General features: G+C 45.4%; 1 protein-coding gene across 14 annotated transcripts in view; it reads right to left on the bottom strand.

Moving 5' to 3' along the window:
- Positions 1-20,250, bottom strand: part of UNC80 (unc-80 homolog, NALCN channel complex subunit) — a 124,795-nt gene that overhangs the window by 10,259 nt on the left and 94,286 nt on the right. For 12 of the 14 annotated variants that reach the window (XM_068196445.1, XM_068196446.1, XM_068196455.1 and 9 more), the window contains 10 exons: positions 17,079-17,279; positions 14,627-14,750; positions 12,205-12,330; positions 10,219-10,342; positions 9,284-9,490; positions 7,569-7,753; positions 6,558-6,723; positions 5,238-5,417; positions 3,646-3,784; positions 1,564-1,620 (listed from right to left, as the gene is read on the bottom strand). In XM_068196445.1, coding sequence (XP_068052546.1) covers positions 1,564-1,620; positions 3,646-3,784; positions 5,238-5,417; positions 6,558-6,723; positions 7,569-7,753; positions 9,284-9,490; positions 10,219-10,342; positions 12,205-12,330; positions 14,627-14,750; positions 17,079-17,279 — 1,509 coding nt within the window. The remainder of the gene's footprint in view (positions 1-1,563; positions 1,621-3,645; positions 3,785-5,237; positions 5,418-6,557; positions 6,724-7,568; positions 7,754-9,283; positions 9,491-10,218; positions 10,343-12,204; positions 12,331-14,626; positions 14,751-17,078; positions 17,280-20,250) is intronic. The other 2 variants (XM_068196450.1, XM_068196457.1) reach the window with 1 other exon arrangement.

The raw sequence follows: 20,250 nt of genomic DNA, 5'->3' as shown, positions 1-20,250 counted from the left end.
GGATGGGGTCCTGGTCCCTAGAGAAAATTTTTCTGACAGGAATTAATAGGAACCCATTGTGCAGCTGATTACATTTCAGGGTTCATAATAAATTATTGTGTTTGAACACATTTATTGACTTAGGTGTCTCATAGTGCTTAGCCTCACCATTGTAATTAGGAGTGGCTACCCCCTACTTAACAAGATCAAAACATTTCAAAACCAACACTGATGTAACCAAGTATCAGGTCATTATTGGCCTTAGCTCAGATACAGACCTTCCCCTTTATCCTCTTAAAAAACCGTAGTGAGTTTTTAGTGCTGCTAAAGGAACAACATGGAAGTTCTTTGACTGAATGATTTCTCTTCACCTCTTTAGCTCAGATGACCATGCAGTCCATCTCACTTTGTCAAAAAACAGGTAACAGTACTCCTGCCTCTGCCAAGAAGCTGCTGTCTTTTCCTAACCCATCATAGGCCAGTCTGCCAGAGCAGGGTTCACACACACAAAGGACACCATGTTGCATGGAATGAGCTCGGTGACAGCACTGATGATAAACTCTCCTTTTGTCAGCTCAGGAGAGTGAACAAACAGACACAGCAGCCTGTCCCCATCCCAAAAAGCCACTACCAACACGAAAACCCAAGCTAATGGAGCAGAAACCATTCACACAAACGCCTCTCAACATATCCACAGCTTCCACTGGTGCAGGAATGAAATAGCGAGTTACCCTCCACGTTGCCAATGTATGGGGCCGTGTTCTCCTGGGAGAAAACAGAGATGCTCTTGGGACTAACAACAGCTCTCCAGCCTCAAGAGGATGGGTTGAGAGGCGGGAGCACAGCAGCAGGGCAGGGAGAATGATTAACATGACGGATCTGGGTGTTAAAGGTGCAGCCTTCCCTTTGACGTTCACTCCTGACCCATTTGTGTTTGGTCCCCTGTCTATGGGTAATGAGGAACAGCTAGACCTGAACTCCAGCACTAACAGAGCCATTTTAGATATGTATTTATGGTGTACACCTGCAAGATTTCTAAGGTGTCATTTGAGAATTAAAAATGCTTCGCAAAACTAAGGAGAATTATTGTAAAGCACCCACAAAACACTATATTCCACAGGACTTACCATAACTAGTTTTATCAGTGAATGGTAAAAAACTCAGATTGATATTAAGTCTTTTGTGGTGACAGCATTGTGAGATGAATGAAAAAACAGATGTCTCCATTTTACATAAGCCATCAGACTAATGCTTATAACAAGATACAGCTAATGCCTCATGGATCATCTTTCTCATGCCTTTCAAGCAATTGTTAAACAAGGGGAAAACCCCAAGGCCAGCCTGCTGCTTCTTACACTACAGCTTTTTCTTTCCCCTTCTCCTTAGCCTTCTCAAAGTTATTGGCAATCAAAGCTGAAAACTGAAGGTGGGTTGCTACACCTTTGACTTACAGGCCTGAATATTGATGAGCCACAAGAGACAGAGATGGAGAGAGTGACAAAAGGTGAGGGGAAGAGACAGAAGGTTGGAAACAGCTCGTTTCCCAGCACACACACTGACAGACAGGTAGTGTTCACACTGTACCTAGAGAGGCTGCCCTCAGTGGCCAGGCTCGGGGAGTCATCGAGGACATTAGGTTCACTGCAGGAGGGGCAGGGAGATTAAGAATTTAGGGAAAGAAAATGCAAAAAGCATGCGCTTGTCTCTGTTTTCAAGGGAAAAAAAATCAATGGAATAAAAAAGGTAAAAAAAGGACGGTAACATTAATTGGTCTCACACGCTCAACAGCACATATATGACTCAGAGGAGCTGAAAGAACATCTGATAACAGGAGCTGTCTTTAGAGAGAGTTGACACTGCATGAAGCCTTCTACATCTCCGCTGAGATTTGGGGAGCTGAGAAGTTCAACAGGATGTGTTTCTAAAAGAAATAAGGCAGGGAACTTTTCCAAAGCTATTTTCCTGCAGCATTTTGATTTATTTCATTTCTGTTTACTGTCAGCTTCATAGAAAGCTTTTTTCCTTCGCCATGAGCCACTTCTTCCTTGAGGGAGGGCTGATCTTCTCCCATGAGCTACAGACCACTCTCCTTCTGGTGCAACTCTAAGGATAAACATCTGGGAAACAAGGTCTCATAGTGCAATGAAACTGTAAATAAACAGCTGGCAAGGGTCTTGGCAAAGGGACACAATCCCAATGCTTTTCTGCAATGCAGCCATCAGGCAGGAGCAGCCTGCTCAGGCCATAGGAAAAACATGAAAGGAAGAAAGAAAGAAAGAAAGAAAGAAAGAAAGAAGGAAGGAAAGTAGTCTGCTGGGTTACCAGCAGGAAAGCAGTAATAATATTACTTAGCATTAATTAGCTTACATTTGTGAGGCAGTCTGAAAGCCCAGAGACCATCCATAACTCAAAGGGTTTGATGTTGAGGACTATGATTATGCTTGCTGAGCTGGTCCTTCCCCTACCCAGATGAAAAGTGATTCTCCTGCTACACCATACACTTAAAAAGCAGAGAAGCTCTGTGTTAATTAAAGTCTTTTTTTCTCAGCATCACCATGATTTTGGATAGCACAAAGCAAACACTGCTCTCAGTCAGCTGTGACTCTTATGAAGTTTATGCATTGAAGATGGTAGTGAAAGATTGAGGAAAATGCAGTCTTGCATATTAATTTTTAAGGAACAAAGGGACTGAATCAACGGTGTTCAAGAGTCAAATGAGTTCCTGTAAGTCCTTTTATGAAAACTCACAGATAAAATCTGTGTAACTTCTCCTATCTCTGCTGGTAGGTACCACAACTGTTAATTTTCCTTCATCTATCCAGGTTATTTCTTTAACTCCAAGCAAGAATGAGGAGGGAACAATGTTGTTTGATTCTTCCAGGGGTGGTCAAGACATAATGTAGAATATATTCTTTAAAGGTTCAAAGGAAATAAAATAAATTAGTACATCCATTGTCAGATATCCTTGGATAACTATGTCATGGACAAATAAAACAATAAACATTGCTAATTTAGAAAAAAAAATCACATTTAAATGCAAAACCTCTCTCCACATCTTCTAAAGATGAACATTTACCAACAGGCTCTTTCTCACCATTCCATGTCAACCAGGAATAAGGCATTCAAAGTTATTTGTATCAACAAGTATTTGAGGTTAAAAACAGTATTAAATCCCATCTTTGAACATAGCATTTAGTTTCTGTGATGAGCTAGTTACTGTTCTAGGAAGGACAAAGAACATGTGGAAGAAAAAGTAAATCAAACTGCCTCTGTCCCTCTTTCCCAGCTTCTCAAAAAAAGAAGTTTTTTCCTCCCCATTTCCCTACACAAACTGGGTATGGTCCCCTGCTTCAATGAATACCCCAAAAGCACATTTCCTTTTGCTGTTCAGTGGTAGCAGAGAAAAATAATGTAGAGTGTTTCTGAAACTGTTTAAGAGGAAGGTTGCTGGGGATGACAGCTTGTTCTTATGGACTCTACACAACACAGATCACCCTGGAAAATCATTATTTCCAACCCTGCCCCCTTGGTCCAACATTATTCCAGGAAGAATAAATTTAGCATTACTATGCTGGCACCAATTCCACTATGCCACCTCTCTGATGTACCTGGGCCATTTCTGCTCTTGTTATTAAAATGGGAAAGGTGAAAAGCCCATGTTTTTACCTTTGGCTGGGTAACATGCCCACCTCAGCCTGAGGTGCAGACATGCTGGAGAGATGGCTGGAGAACCGCCTCCTCCCAATGGCACCCATAAGGTATGTTTCTTGTTCACTTACCACACTGGGCATGCTCAAGGAGTCATCTAGAAAGAGAGAAAAAAACAGGAAAGGAGAGGAAACAACCACCCATACCCCACCTGCATCTCGACAGTTGTCAAGAGATAACAGGATGCCAAAGGAGTACCCAGCATTCACTTACCAAGAGCTCAAGCCTGCAAATTGGAATATTCTATTAGATTTTACAGCCAGTGTGCAGAAAGACATACTCATAAACCCCTGCAGGATGAGGAACCTGACAAACATGGGGCAGAGATTTATGTATTCTTTCAGCTTAAATGGCTCTCAGGAAAACATGTTTGCAGAATTCAGCTTCCACTAGGGATCAATTCCTGTGATTAATAGAATTACATGTTAATATGCAGTGTTTCCAGCATAAAAGTATTAACTGGACGTTTTCCTACTGTGAAATAAACTGCTGCTATGATCTCACAAAGCACTGTGACAAAAAAGCCAAAATACCTGACAGCAAAATGCAGAACTGTCAACCTTCAACACACTTCAGGACATGCATTTTAAAATGTCACCAAAATTTGGATAAATTGACTCAATTACATCATACTGCAAGAGAACTATGCAGACAGATGGATTGCAATCAGGACTGGTTAAAATTTTCAGTGTTGTTTCAAATTTTCTCAAGTATCCAGAAAGAAATTAGTTTATTTTGGTTTTTGCCACAGCAAATTGTTAATTACAAGTAAAGAAGACAAAGGGGTTGGTTGTGTCATTTTCTCTCCTCTTTTTGACTTTTTTTTCAATTCTGATGTTTTTCAATTCTGATGTGTACTGAAATGTTTTACAGCAGTGTTTATCCAAGGCAGGGCTGAGGAAATAATGCCACAGTTCAGACAGGAAGATGGCACTTACTGTTCCACAGAGTGGCTCAGAGTTAATCTGAGGCTGAAACCTTATTTTGCCACAGTGAGTAAATATCTGAACAATGTATAAGCAGTACAGCTCTGGGTGGATTGTACAAAGTGTAGTGGTGAACTCAGCTGAAATGAAGTTGGGCTGAACCTGCAAAGTTTCAGGCTAACTGCTCTTTCCCAAAAGGAACTTCTGCTGTAACTGCGTGGGCCTTTCTTTTGAGCCCCCCATTTTCACTCCTTCTGTTTGATGCTTTTGGGGATCCTGCAGGAATAGGATCCTAACTACAGAGCCCCTGCCCACTGTCATGATGGCCAAAGAGAGGCCTGGCTGCCAAATGCCTTGTTAGTACTGTAGTGACCGCACATCATCCTGGGTCTCGGGCACTAAAAACCTCCGTGTGCCCTCCCCTTTGCCCTGCCACAGCTCAGAAGGCAATGAAGAGGTATTTTACAACCCAAACTTTAACACCATGTACCAGCTGCTCAACCTCATGCTCCTGTGGGCCTTTTATTCACACTGGGACAGGAGCAGCTGTGCTCCCCTCCCAGACGGCCTCTGGGCATCAAGAAAACATTTTCAGTGTTCGGGGCTTCGTATCTGGCCACATACTTTCTTCATCCTCCTCATCAGTGCGGCTCAGCGTGTCCTGCGAGGCCTGCTGGGACGGCTCGCTGTCCTGCTCCCACACCGTGCCCGTGCCCGTGTTGGAGCGGGACATGGTGGCCAGGCTCAGGCGGTAGGCAGACGTGGAGGTGCCCACAGTGCTGACAGATGTCTTCCCTTGGTAAGCTGCGCAAGAGGGGGAAAACCAAAGCCAAGTCACTGGTGGCACTGGAGATCAACAGCAAGCCAAGCATTCCTGTCATGTCGGGCACCTCGCTCTGCCTGGACTAGTTGGGCAGGGGGACCTTCTCACCCTCTACAAATTCCTGACAGGAGGGTGGAGCGACAGGACAAGAGGAAATGGCCTCAGGCTGCACCAGGGGAGGCTCAGGCTGGACAGGAGCAATTTCTTCACGGAAAGGGTTGCTAAGTATTAGAATGGGTTGCCCAGGGCAGTGGTGGAGTCACCACCCCTGGAGGTGTTCAGGAAATAACTGGACTTTGGACTTGGTGCCATGGTCTAGTTGACAAGGTGGTGATCAGTCAAAGGTTGAACTTGATGATCTCAGAGGTCTTCTCCAACCTTACTGATTCTGTGATACTGTAACAGGGGTGGCAGAGGTGATAAAACACTAGCAGCTGCCTTGCTCACCTCACCTTTCCAAAATCTCTGTTTGACTTATGCAGCCTGATTTTCACAACCTGTATTTTACATATCATCTTCAACATTTAGAAACTTAGGCAATTTATGGCCACGGAAAAAAGACTGAAGCATCTCCTTGTGAATTTGTTTTCCTAAGAACAAAACACATAAACCGCTTGCCATGTGTGAGCAGCGGCTGCCATCTCGTGGCAACAGGGGTGGCCGTCACTGGAGAAGTCTCCCCTTGTGCAGGAGAGAATTCTGAAGGGCCCCATCAGCTCAGGGATGCCGATCTGGATGTCAAACTAGAGAAAAATCAAAGAGACAAGGAGGAAGGAGGAGGAAGATCTGCTGCTGCTGAACAGCCAGATCTTTCTGCACAAGGAGCTTTGGCTTTACAGTGGCGTGGAGGGGCCCACTGCACTGGGGCTGCACAAGCCAGCTGGGACTGGAACAGGAACTCAGACTTGGTGTAAACACAGGTGCATTTCACAACTAACCTGGACTTGTGTTGGCTGTTCAGTGGCAAGGCTGGGCATAAGCTCGGGGGGCAGGCTGGCAGGGTGTGTGTGGATTACCCCATTCCCGTTTTAGGCAGAGGCCAGGTCTGCCTCACAAGTTCCTGCGGAGCAAGCAGCTGTCCGGCCTGGGCTGAGGGCCCTCAGCTCTCCTGCCTTCCTTACCGGAGCCGCTGTGCACGGCCTCCTTCAGGATCTTCAGCTCGCTGTTGAACTCGGCGATGAGGGAGCTCTTGCAGAGCGGGCGCGGGATGAAGCGCCTCTCCAGCTGGTCCGAGATGTGCTGACGGGCAGTCAGCTCCTCGTGGTTCTCAGCTGGCTGGGCCAGCAGCTGCAAAATTGGGATGCGTTAGCATTGCAGGGAGATGGTGCCCAGGAAACTGGGAGTAGTCTCCAGACTAGCATGACCCTGCAGCCAGCAGGCTTTGTAGTCAAGAGGTTTTGGCTCCATCTGTGAGGTTTCCACCTGTCTTTCAGGGACAATCTTATATTTGACTGAACAGAGATCAAAACCTCAGTAGCACAGGGTACATGAAGGGCTCCCTTATGCTAAACTCATGATCCCATCATGAGACAGCTTCTTCCTCCATGATGATTTAGTCTGTCTGAGAGACAAGGCAGGCAAAATAAGGTAGAGGACCATGTGCTAGTCTACCTGGTAACCAGCAAGGAGCTGTGATTAACCTAAACCCCAGGTGCCTTAGCCTAGCAGCTGCCAGTTCATCCACAAAAGCCCTGTCAGAACCTTCATCCAAGAGATGGAAAGGGGAGTGGTCCCTCCTGGCTGTTAGCTGTATTGCCCACCTCTGTGCAGAAGAGAGATTTCTAGAAGATTTCTGCCAACACCCTCCCAGGTTCAGCACATTCACACTCCTTCCAAGTGCCTCTGAATGTCTTCATTGTAGAATTAAGTCCACATGCACTTCCCCCTCCAGAGGAACTAAGACTAGCTGTACTCCATGCATCAGAGCTCCTGGATGACTGGTACACACTTTAGTTTTGGCTAGGAAAAAGCTCTGTGATTTCATTTCAAAGGGTTCTTAGGCCTACTAACTTCTGAAAGGTCACTCACTACATGTAGTTCTTCCAGCAGTGCTGTTCCTCTGTTCTCAGCTGGGGAACAAGGGCTATCTTGCTTTCAGAGAGTGATACATCAGGAGCCAAAGCAACTGTTACCTTGCACTGGATGAAAGGCCGAAGGAGCACAAAGATAGGGATCCGTGTTCGCACGATAAAGTCGAGGAAATCCCACAGGGCCAGCCCTCCCACCTTCCGCAGGGCCATCTCTTTGACTTGCAGGCTCAGCCAGTACCACTGGCTGTCCAGTTGGCGTTCAAAGCAAACAAGGATCACCTTCAGGGCTACAGGGGAACACACACCAGCAAAAGGGCAGTCAGAGATGTCACCAGTGCCCCTCACGAGCACTGGGGGAAGGACAGGGAGGCCACATTGAGCACAAACCTACACAGGCACGCTTTGCATGTATGTGCACGCCCACACACCTCAGAGTCACAACTGGCTTTTCTATCACTCTCCAAACATGGCAGGGAAGGAGCAGACAGCCTTCTAGTAGTAAAAAGGCCTCAGGATCAGGACTGGCAGTCCCGTTTAAAGAGAAATTTTTCTACTTCATACTTAAATTCCTCTGTATTTTCTTGCTCTGGTGTTCCCTCTCCCTTCCCTGCAGAGTTATTTTGTCTTCTCCGAATCAGATATTTTGAGAGCAGCTCAGATGAGGACTACAACCCTGGCTGATCAGACAACCTCAAAAATCTTGACCAAGCATATCCACACAAGGAGTGACCCAGTGAGCACAATAATCTGGAGATGATTTATAGGGTGATGACAAGAACCTTTCTAGCGGAGCAGCCGCATGAGTCACGGCCACACTGCAATTTAAATACAAATATGTTCCAGTAAACCAAGGGCAGTAATTCACAAGAGCAAGAGCATGGCATTACAAATGGGGATGAACAGGAGCAAAGTTCAAAACAATGTTCTGCATTAAAGTGGGCAGTGATTAACACTAGGCTCACAGGAGAGATAAGGAATCTCCCCCTTTCCATACTCCCCTGGTCTGGAAAAAACAGCAAGGCCTGTGAGTTGTTGGGGGAAAGTTGACTACTCCATTTTTCTTAATGGGATGGCCAAGACTTCTCAGCCATTAGACATCTGTATCCTGGTTTGTTTGGGTGGGGGGGCTAAATCAGTGGTGAACTGCCAATTTTTGATCAGATTTACTCCATTCCCCACATACGGGTTAACAAAAACCCGAATATAAATCTTCGGATAAATGCCCTCACAAAATCAGAAACAGAGAAGCTGTTTCTGAAGGGCTACTTTAGACTAAACTGTCCCTGTATAGGCCTGACTGCCCTCAGTGATGCTGCATCCCCAATTTAGTCATTTTTTCTGTCCTTTCACCTGTGGGTCAGATGTGGGATAATACAGGACTATCTTGCACCACCCTACAGCAAGCAGAGGGCACACCAGTCAGTAAGGAACGTGTGTGGGGCCAGCAGCCAGACAGGCTACAGCACCTCTCGCCCTAGATGGCCAAGGGCCAGTGGGGCTGTGATGTCAGGGGCAAAGTCTGACTCGCCTTTGTGGCTTCTGCTGTGGTCTGGCAGTATGAAAACTGAGCGACTTCTACCTGTGCTGCTCCTCCTCCTCCAGCTGCGGTGCAGACACCGCTCACGTTGCCATGTACTCCAGAGATATTCCTGACTTCACGCTCTGGCCTGGCCCCCTGCTCAGGACAAGGCCTAAAGCAGCTCTAAAGAGGTCAGTTAGCTCCCGCCTGAGATGGTTTTCTTTGGTGCTCTCTACAGCCTTGAGCACTCCACCTTAACTCTGTCTCTTCCCAGTGGTCAGCAGGAGCCATCACTCACCCAGGTAGGCAGCCTGGCTGGTGGATTCTGCAAGCCCCTCCCGGCGCAGGTCCTTCCCTGCATCCCCCGGGGTGGAGCAGTGGGCAGGGGAGCTCTCCAGCATGAAATTCTTGCTGCGGGAAGTGCTGATGATGCGAGGTGGCAGGAGGATATTGATAACAGTCTGGAGCAGCAGCAGGACCTCAGGCTGCTCCAGCCAGGGGCTGTCTGAGATGCATTGGGAGGGGAAAGAGAGAGAAAGATCAGGCTACATCCCATCACAGACACTCAAAAGATCCAGACCCTGCTCAGCTCCAAAATGGGGTGCATCTCAAATGTCCCCTAAGCCAAAACTCCGTCCCCCACACCTCGTTATGCTGCTTCTCCTCCTGCAAGCGAAGGCAAAGTTTATTTTAGCACCAACACAAACACACACAAACACGGAGCTACACAGCACAAAGAAATGTCCCATCCAGTGATTTCATTTCCATTTGGCATTCCCCTCTCCCTTTACTCTTTGCTTTCATTTAGGGATTTACCAGAGAAGACCCTCTATAGCAGAAAGCAAGGAGCAGGACTTGTGCAAGACAAGTGGCATGGATTGAGCAAACTGTGATCCACAGGGGCACGCAATTTCTGTGATCTTTGCTCCCCTCTGTGACTTCTGCTACAACAGATTTGTCTTGCCCTGCACTCCAGTTTCAAAAGCAGAGCACGTCTGTGTAAGACCTGACTCAAGAACCAAGGCACAGCTGAAATAAAGAGAAGAAATAATAACTAATCTCAATAGGGCTCTTTTCAGTCTCAGACCCAAAGGGCACTTAGCTGACATACCACCGGTGACAGAAACCAAATTTAAAAATAAAAATTAAAATAAAATACAGAGAGCAGGGAAAGTGCAAACATCAGTTGTCAGAAAAGGGGAACAAAAATTCTTTTTGTTAAATTAGTCAGACCTTTGCTTCCAGATCCTACTGTGAGCACAAATGGAATCAGTAGGTTTAAAAGCATTCCTTCCCTTCTTTCCTGATTGGTGAATGGGGAGACGACATGGCTTAGGGGGAAATCTTCTTTCAAAGCCTGTGCAGTAATAATAAAAAAGGATTAAACGATTTCATCAGCAGATCACGCACACAAGTCACTGCCGGGAATGACGACCCCCCGGCCACCCTGTTCACACAGCACAGCACCAGCACTGCTGACCTGATTGAATGAGATGCCCTCAGACCACTTAGTCAGGAGTAAAGGGAATTCCAGAGTAACACAGGGTTCACCTGCTCGTGTCACGAGCCAAACGTAAGCAGCCCACACTCCTAACTCCTAATTATCATTAACAAAATCAGATGTATCCCACAGGAGTCAGCTGAGTGTTAGTGCTGAGCTCTGCGCTGCTGTGAGTAGTATCAGGATCTGACAGAGAGAATAAAAAAAAGGAACAGAGAAACTGCACAAATGACATTATCGAAATATTCTCCTGTCCGAACATGGAGGCTATTCCCAAAACGTATTTTTGTTCTGCCTCACTTTGTGCTGCCTTTTCATCCTCCCTAACACAAAGAATGAACTCCTGAAAAACAAACAAAAATGCATGTTTACTTCTTGACACATAGTCAAGCTTAAATTGAAAGGTCTTTCACCTTCTTTTAGAGGATGTAAGTCAAACAGCTGCCACTAGAACCTTTGCTCATTTACAACATCCCAGTTGCTACAGACTTAGCTGTGAAATGCAACTGAACCTCTCAACTCCTCACGCTTGCAGGCCTAGGCTGAGAAATTCTAGGAGATGTTTTCTGATGGGGTATGAAGTAGTTCTGTTTTGTATTCTGCTGGAAGTGTTGGGAATTATGACTCGTGTTTTTCCTGACATGCTCGGTTTTCATTACATTTAAGCCCACAAACAAGTGAACAGGGAAAAGAGCATAATAAATGTTCCCCATAATTAAAAAAAAATATTAATTTGGTATCTATTTTGGTTTTTTTAGTAGATAATATTTCACAGTAGGTGAAAGTAGCCTTTTGTTTTCATTTGTTTTGATTAAAGAACCATTATCTCAGAGCTGGAAGAAATCTGTTCTCTTTCTGTGTCAGTTTGTACCAAAAAGTCCTTTTGTACCTCATGCTCTGAGGGACAGCTTTGTGTGTTGGTTCCTGTAAGCCTTCCTTCCCAAGCCACCCTACTGCTCACAAATACCTGCCTAAGTATTCAACTGAATGTACCAATGCATATTTTAAAATGCAAGTTGGAGCTAGATAAGGAAATTTGTCACTTCTTTGGTCACCATTCAGACTAATTTCATGCCAATGGGGAAGGAAAGGGACACTGAGGCAGAAAGACTCTGTAAAAAGTTATAGTACTGCTATGAGAAAGGAATAGTGGTGAAATTCTCCAAAAAGTCTGGAACTTTTTTTTTTTTAATTCTGGCAACAAGGATACCATTGCGTCAGCAGCTGAAAAGCCAAGTTGCCCTGCTTTTTGTGCTGGCACGCTGTGTGACCAGCTCAGGTAAGAGCAGAAGAGCACAAACTCCACTCTCAATTACACACAGGGTCCCAACAGGAAGACACAAAGGGTTGCGTGGATGTATCCCAAGCCAGGGCCCGTCCTCCTGTGGCAGAAGCCTTACGCTAACTCGTTAGATCCTGCAGAGAATCCTGACCTGCTTGTCAGAGCCTTACACAGCATCCATCAGCCAAACTCCCTGGACTTCAATGGCAGCGTTAAGCTGATGGATGCTTGCTGTGGACTTGGCCCCAACAGATGAGTTCTGAGCTCAGTTCAAGCCTTCAGAAAGAAGGGAGAATTTACATGTCGCTTCTCCTTAATTTTTGTTGCACGTTCCACAGTTTTTGCCCAGCTTTTGCAGAAAGAAAACAGAGCACTGATGAGTTGGTGTCTCAACCAGAAGCTCTAAAGGCCTGGCCGTGGGCCAGGGCAGACACACCTGTATCTGCAATGCTACAAGCCGGACAACAGCTGTGCTGAAGGGCAGAGGTGGCGAGAGATAAGGGCTGAGATGAAGAAGGGGTAATCCGTCAGCCACACTGGAGGGTCCTACCACTCCCATCACCTGCAATACAAACAGAGCACATCACCACAACTGGCTACTTACAGTTTCATCCATGCCATATCCTCCAACGTCAGTGAAATGGAGGTGCCTTTCATTGAGCACTGAGTTGGGGTGGATCTAGTAGAACCAGCCCCCCCAGTGGTCCTTGCAGGAGCTGGGGCCAGTGAGGAGACGGTGTTCTAGCAGGGAAGGGGAGGGGAAAAGAGGGAAACCAGCATGGATGGGAGGAGTGCACAGGGAACCCGGTACATTTATAAATGTACCCAGTACCAGCCCTGAATGACCAGCACTGGACTGGTGGAACAGCTAGAGTTGGAGGATATGTCATTTGACAACTGTAACAAATAAAAATCTGTCATCAAAGCAAAAAGTCTGCATTGAAAGTGGACATCTTTTCCCTTGCCTTGCTTGAAAAATAATGTCCTAAGTCTGACCCAAGCCAGGTTTTGTACAATGTTCAGATTCCTCTCAAACACAGCCTGTTTTGGAGAACTCTAAGCACGATTCCTCTCAGCTGACTGACCCCAGATGCCTGAAGCAGAGTCACCTGCATGTGCCCTGGTTGTCTGGAACTCCTTGAATATTCACCACAGGGAAACAGCACTTCTAGGGAAGAGTTATTTGTACTGTTTGGGATGTGTCCCTCAGGAGCAATTGAATCACAGGCCTGCATATGCCTGTTTCTCACCATGACCAGGCACATGTAGATGACAGGAACAGGGAGAAGGTACCTGGCAGACACCTAAGCTTATGGGAGATGAATGCATGCTTCTTTTCCAAATTCAGCCTCGGGAAAAAGGCAGTAACCAGTTTTTTGCCAGAAAACCAAAGGACGATTTGGAAGGAAGTGTGTCAGAGCCCCTTCTTTACATCACTATGGATTATCATTGAAATATTTCCCCACCTTCCTGGGTGATTGATTTTTGGGCTTCATGGTCTACACACGATACACCATGCAGTCAGTGCTCCCACAGCTCACAGTGCAATAAGGTAAAATACTTGCAGCAGTAAGTATGTGTTCCTGGTAGCTCTCCCTGGTGTTCTCAGGCAGCAGAACATAAGCACAATGACTGCACTTCAGCACTGCAGAGCTTTCTGCTATTTTTAGAGCACTGGCTAATTCTTACTGTGGGCCCCTTGGAGAGCTCACTGGGGTGATTCAATCTGCCATGCCTGCTTGACAAACTGCAAGGCCATTCCAAACTCCTGCTTGAGCTAGCTGTGTAGCAACCTCCCCATGTAACAACTCTTAAGTAATCTGAGGGCCCAGATTTGCATTAGTGCCAGGTAGCTGCTACCTCTGCTTGGACAAGGAAGACGTCTTATGGTCTCTGACAGGTTGGAGCTTCCCTGCCGCCCTTGCAGCAACGAGTGCCAAATTGACTTGAAGGACAGGAACCTGGCAAAACCTGACATTGCATTTTAGCTAATGATCGTTGTTTTTAAAGGCCCTCAGAGCACTGGTGAACCCTGAAACGTTTTTTGTAAGCTGCAAGATAAGGTTATAACATTTATGCTCTAAGGAGAAAATGTTATAAAACCCAATAACAGTAAAATTCTAGTTCAGCCTTTCCCCCTTAATTTATATTTTTGCATATGGAATGAAAGCATGCTTGTTTGCCCAAGTGGCTGGAGTTACACGGACATCAAAGTGGGGGCTTGTCCCCAGTCTAACAGCTGCAGAAACGCCGTGGTCTACCACTGAAAGACGAGGCAGACTCTCTCCATATCACTTGTCTCTTGCAACACTCTTAGGAGCATAAACTTTACTAAGAGAGGGATCTGAATATTGTACAGTGCAAAAACCTGTACTAGATCAAGCCAGAGACATTACAGACAGTGGAGCCAATTCACCTTGTAAACCCTTCTAACTATCCAGCAGCTGCTGGCCTCTGACAGAGTAATCAGGGCCCTTCCCCACTGGGGATGGTAGGTATCCCCAGTGCCACCCTCTCCCCGTCTCTACCAGGTGTGTGCAGTCTCCACCACCCCACTCTCCAACTTGCAGCCCTCAGCTCTCAGCTCAGTCTGGCAAAGGTGGATCTTCAAAGTGGTGCGTGGGAAGTGATGGAAAATAAATCGCTTGACCGCTGCTGTCGGTCACTGTATCTCCCCATGCACCACTTCAAAAATGAACCTTCCTGTCTCTAGCGTCACCTGCAGAGTCCCCTTGTGAGGGGTAAAGGGGACAGGTAAAATGACAGGAATGGGAATAAACTGTCATCTTCAGTCCAGAGAAACCAACAGCAGGGGAAGGTTTAGCAAAGGTTCATTGGGTTGCCGCTCGGCTACTCACCAGATTGACACAGACATTGATCAGAGACCTAAGGTGAGGCAGGAAGGATATGATAGGCTGCCTCTGAAGTGTCAAACAAACCCCTTCAATCAAACTGCTGGCAGGCTCCCACTCAACCTGGCGCCTGCAATACAACAGTAGGTGCCGTTAGCCGCGGGCTCCTGCCCCCCACCAGACGCCCAGACACGGTGACCGACACACAGTGACGCCCACAGAGGAGACGTGTCACACAGCCACGATGTCCGGGAGCAGCACGGAGTGCGCGACAGGAGAACGCTTTACCCACGCGGCCCGGGAAGGCACAGAGCCACAGAGCACACCGGGTGTTCGATTGAGAGACGAGAGACGCGGCAGAGCAGGCTGGGCTGCTGACACAACCCCCTCAGCAGCAGCGGTGCAGGAGCTGCATTTCACTCCCTGATGCTTCCCTGCCACTGAAGAGGGAGGCAACACAGTGGCCTCAGGTGTGCCTGCGTGGGCAAAGGTCTGCTGTGCCCAGACCATCGCCCTCCATCTCGTGTGGCTCGTGGATGTTCCCGCTGGCATGGACAAACCCCATCAGCCTGAGTGCCCTCTGTGAGCTCCTCTGCAGCTCCTCTGGCTGCTCCACCAGTGTCACTCTCAGACCCGCACTGCCCTAAACGTAAACTGGCCCAGCTGTATAATCTTCATCTCCACCTTGTGCAGGAGGAATGATTCACTCCCCATCAGCACCAAAGTCCTTCATTCCAGGATCCTTTCTTCCCTGACACTTTGCTTTTTTCACCAAAACAAAATTTAGGGATTATGTCAGATGCTGAAAGGATTTCCCTTCCTAATCGTAAGCAGACAGAGCACAGGTCAACATCAAAGTGGTTCACACGCTTCATCTCAGGGCCTGACTCTCTGCAGTCATTGTAGTTCACAAGCCAGCATCTGACGGCATTTACTGGGACAGAAAGACAAAAGGCTGGCATAGCTTGTTAGCTCAAGCCTTAAACAATACCCCAGTCAAGCTCTTCAGGTGACTTCTCAGAGCCACATGGCGAATCAAGTGTTCGCTATGCAAACTCTTCTCCAGACCAATCTCCATAAATTCTCCATAAATCTCACCTTTGTGCATCCACTGTAACTAAATCCCCAGAATAGTGGTTTGTTCTTGTACTTGTTCTTACACATCCACTGATTTCAGCAGACACTGGGTTTGGAGTGGGACGCCCACTGGAGGCAGCGTATAAGATTCTGATCATGAGTACCCCAAGGGATCATTCCTGGGCTCTTGCACCCAGACCCATCTCAAAGAGACTGCTTGACTCAGTGATGCTCAAATCTAGTTGCTGCATTTGGTCCAGTGGCTTTGCTGTCCTTTTGTGGACAAAAGAGTAATTTAAACCAAGCCTAAGTACAGCCAGAGAAAGAGAGAATATGAAAGGAATTTTAATTTATGGACATCCATTCAACTTAAATAAGGAAGAAAGATCTTCAGGAACAGAAATCCCTATCTGCCTTTGAGGCAGAAGAAAGTATGAGGAGGGAAAGAAGGAATGAATGAGAAACAGGCAGGACATGGCAAAGAATCAAACCAACAGGAGAGAGAAGCACCAACATTTCTGCCTCTGAATTCCCTACAAGGGTGGAGTTTCTTGAAGCAGGTTAGCCAAAGAAAAGGATAGTGATGCCAGAAAGAAGATATCACCTCCCTGTTATTGCTCCATCTTTGATTTCTACTGGGACATAATTCTGATGTTCTCTAACATGATTTGGCTTCTCAGCTGAGACTGCCAATGAAGTGCCATTTAAGCAGTTGAGGACATATGCCCATGAGGGTGACCAAGACCAATGCCTCTTGTTACTCAGGTCACTGGAAAATTCACAGTTCTGAGTGATTTTATACCACCCAGACTGGATTTGTACCACTGCCTCCAATCAGGGATGCTTCACAGTCAATACTTCTTGAAGTTGCCAGAGCCTGTACATACCATAATGCCACTGTATGATCTACCAGCCTTCCACTAGGCATGGACCTGAAGCAGTTGATGCAGTTCTTTGCCTTTTACTAGGGAGCAATCAGAATCTACTGCAATCAGAATAGCTCCTATTTTTGTTTTTACAGAGGAGAAACAGTATTGCCATGCTAGAAATACTCTTACTACAGTTTAACTTTCCATTAAAAAACTCACAGCAGATGTTAATTAAAAGGACAATAAGATGGAAAAAAATCTGAAGACTTCTTTTCGGGAAAGAAAACTGACGTTTCTGGAAGTTCTCTCTCTTTAGTTCTTAATAACCATGCTGCTACCAGAAGACACAACAAAAACATCAACATAAACAACACTTACAGAGATAAAAACACCTGTAATTTTGTGGTATGCTGTAAAGGCTCACTGCAACATGACAGTAGATGACGTACCCACACTTCAAGGCTTGCAACATCAGAAACGGACCCCAGAGGGTTTCCAGAGTACCTGCTCACCTCAGAGTGGGCATCTTGTGAATTTTATTGAACATACGATCCAATCTCTTTAAGATGAGGATCAGGGCAGGTCTCACCGCCTCGGCTGTCCAGTCGGTGATGGGCAGCATCTCCATGATGTAGCGCCGGAGACCGCGGCTCTCCATCGTCTGCGTGTCGTAAGGAGCCAGCTTCAGCAGGGAGTGTGCAATTTCTGCCAGCCTGAAACCACGGGGCATTGGGAGAAAAATAAATACAACCCACATTTCTGTGGCAGTTCTTTTGCTTCTTTTTTGCCAAGGTCGGGATTAAATTGCAAGATGGCATTTCTTGTTTGGACTCAGATGTTTATTAGTCCTTATCTATGTTACAGTCTCACAAACTGTGAGTTCTACAGTACTTCTCTCTAACAAAGTATAAATGGAGCCCTATCTCTTTCTCTACAAGGCCTTTTAGGGATAAACGGTCCAATTAAGAAATGACACCTAAATTATTTTTACTTTTAACCCAATAACCAACATCCACAGCCTGCAACGCGGACTTTTTTATCCAGTTACACAAAACCACCCAAACCTAGAAAGAAGAGGGTGAAGAAGGTGAAGAAGTAGAAGGTAAAGAAGAAGAAGGTGAAGAAGGAGGACCAACCTCCATCCCAAAACCTCCATCTTGCTTTATATCTATTACTATATTCTAAACCCTTAAACTCTTAAGTTTTCCACCATGTGATATTGCACACTTCTATTCAAACTACAAACCCATAATCCCAGTTCTATCATTCAATTTTGGAAGCCTTCTCTATGGCCTCAGGTCAAATGCAGTGTACTTTTGGGGGTCAGTGCCTGTCAGCACAGAAAGTCTAAAATTCTCAGCATCCAGGCTTCCAACATTTCTACACATGTGCCAATGAGCTAGCATATAAATATTCAGGAGCCTAGTAAAAAGAAAATGGTGCAAAAGTCAAATGTACTGCTATGTAAACTCTTAGATCTGATACCACAGTTCTGGTCTTTTAAGACTGCTTTGCTGGAATCACTGTTTATATTTAAGAATGCATGAATAGTCTAAATATTACTTTTACATTGACATTAAATGCACCAAGGGAACATCAGGAATCACAGATTTGTGTAGTTAAAATCAAAGTACCTTTCCTGGCAGTTAGACTACAATATTTCAAATGGCTGTGAAACACAGGCCTGACATCATCTGTTTGTCAGTTAATGAGTGATTTGGTTTTGTTCTGTGCTTGTTTTTCAGCATTATCCCTTTAGGAAGTATCACTGCGCAATTTTCAGGTGTTAAATTTTAAAAATAAGGTGTCCATAGGTTAAGACAATATGTCCTTTGTAGGATTGCTCCCTGCAGTTTTTATTTGTTTCTCCTAACACCTCTACAGATTGTGTTGCTGTTGCTTTTTCCACTATCCCAGATGGCCTTGCCAATGGCATCTTTTTTTTTCTATTGACTGGGGAATATCATGGCAGTATTTGACTTACACTTGCAGTTTGATGAAAATCTACTGAAATACTTGGATATTTGTGGTAAGCAAAGACCAGAAATAAAACATGAAACATCAACAGACTTTGTATTGGATGATTACAGTACAATCCTATCCATATTGTGGGGGCTTTGTCTGAAATGCATCTAACTAATGGAACATATTTCTATTCTCTTTATAATCTGCCTAGTAATATCAAGGGCAACAAGTTCCTCAGATTAACCAAAAGTGGTATAAAATTGGGTTTTTAACCAGTATTTCTTTATTATTCCTTTTTTTAAACTACTTTGTCCTACTATGAAGTAGGTCTGCTTTCTTAAATGCTGTGAAATTTAAATTATCATATAATTAAGCTTCTTGCCAGCAATACAATACCAGTTCCATGTAATGATATATAAAAACTTCTTTATGCATTATAAAGTGTGAGATCCATTTCATCCAATTTGAAACATCAATCTCAATTAATCTGCTAGCTCCTTCCTAGCAGAAATAAGCAACCTGGGAAATTTTTATCTTCCTGAAATACTGGGATAAACAGTTGGATGTGCATCTTCCTTTTCATTGGGTGTAAAAAGATCTTTATGACTTTTGCAGACTAAACATTTGACTTTTAAATGGCTAAAACTGGGTGAGATAAATCCTGTCTGAAGTGACTAGCACATTATCCTGTTTTCTGGAGCCTCTGAAATGGCACCTGTCAGCCTCCCAAGACCGTGACTGTCACATCACATTCTGATAAATCTGCTCTCCATGTAGAGCCATGTTTGTCCTACAGTGGTTAAATCCTGTCAGTCATGTCACCGATGCTTATGAATTTATGTAAGGATCAAGATATGTTGCTTTTATTTAGAGATACCTATGATTAAGCATTTTAGGTTACAACCCTGACAAAGCAGCTATTTCTAGCACTTTCCAGGAGACTTAAAGGAATCAGAGCATAACTCATTATCTGCTGTAAATCAGTGTCAGCTTTACTGCTGTAACCTCTGACCATGAGAGACCTTCTCTCTTGAAAAGAGAGCAGTATTTGCCAGCTGCTAGTGTAAATGAAAAACTGAAAAAACAATCAGATCTGTTCCCTCTTGCCCCAGTTATTGCTTCTCAGTAGCATTTATGTTGTGTTTACCATGAAGTGCAAACTCAGAGAATCAGGTCCAAAGTGCTAGGAGGCCCTACCCCCAACTTCTTCCAGGTCAGCACCATATGAAACTGCCTGCAGTGAGCATCCAACCCGTGAGCTGGACTCAGTGCAGCACTCCAGGAAAAGACTTGTGCATCTGCTGCATCGTGCTGAGGTGCTGGGCCTGTAAATGCCCTCTGTCCCATCCTTGCCTGTATTTCAGGCACTTAGAAAGTGGTTGTTCTGCCTTTCTTGCTTGCAAGCTGCTGGCTTCGATGCACAGTGCAACCGGAGAGGATGAAGGTTGTATTCAACCAGGTAGGAAGCTTCCCCAGCCCTTGCCCTGCAGAGACAGACTTATCTTGTCCTGAGACATCAGAGGGAGCTGTTTCAGATGGGGGTCACAATGAGACCAGAGGGAAGCTTAAGAAACCATCAGTATTATCTAAGGAACATCCAAAACAGCCTCTGCATGTTTGAGATAGAACACACAGCTACACAACCAAGAGGTGATTCCATCTGTTAGTATGAAAAAGAAAAGGCTAAAAGCTAAAAGAAAGGAATCCCCCTGAAATGAA

The sequence above is a fragment of the Anomalospiza imberbis genome, chromosome 7 (assembly GCF_031753505.1).
Source record: "Anomalospiza imberbis isolate Cuckoo-Finch-1a 21T00152 chromosome 7, ASM3175350v1, whole genome shotgun sequence".
Lineage (NCBI taxonomy): Eukaryota > Metazoa > Chordata > Aves > Passeriformes > Viduidae > Anomalospiza > Anomalospiza imberbis.
The sequence above is the reverse complement of the archived record's forward strand: the minus strand, read 5'-3'. Positions and strand labels throughout refer to the sequence as shown.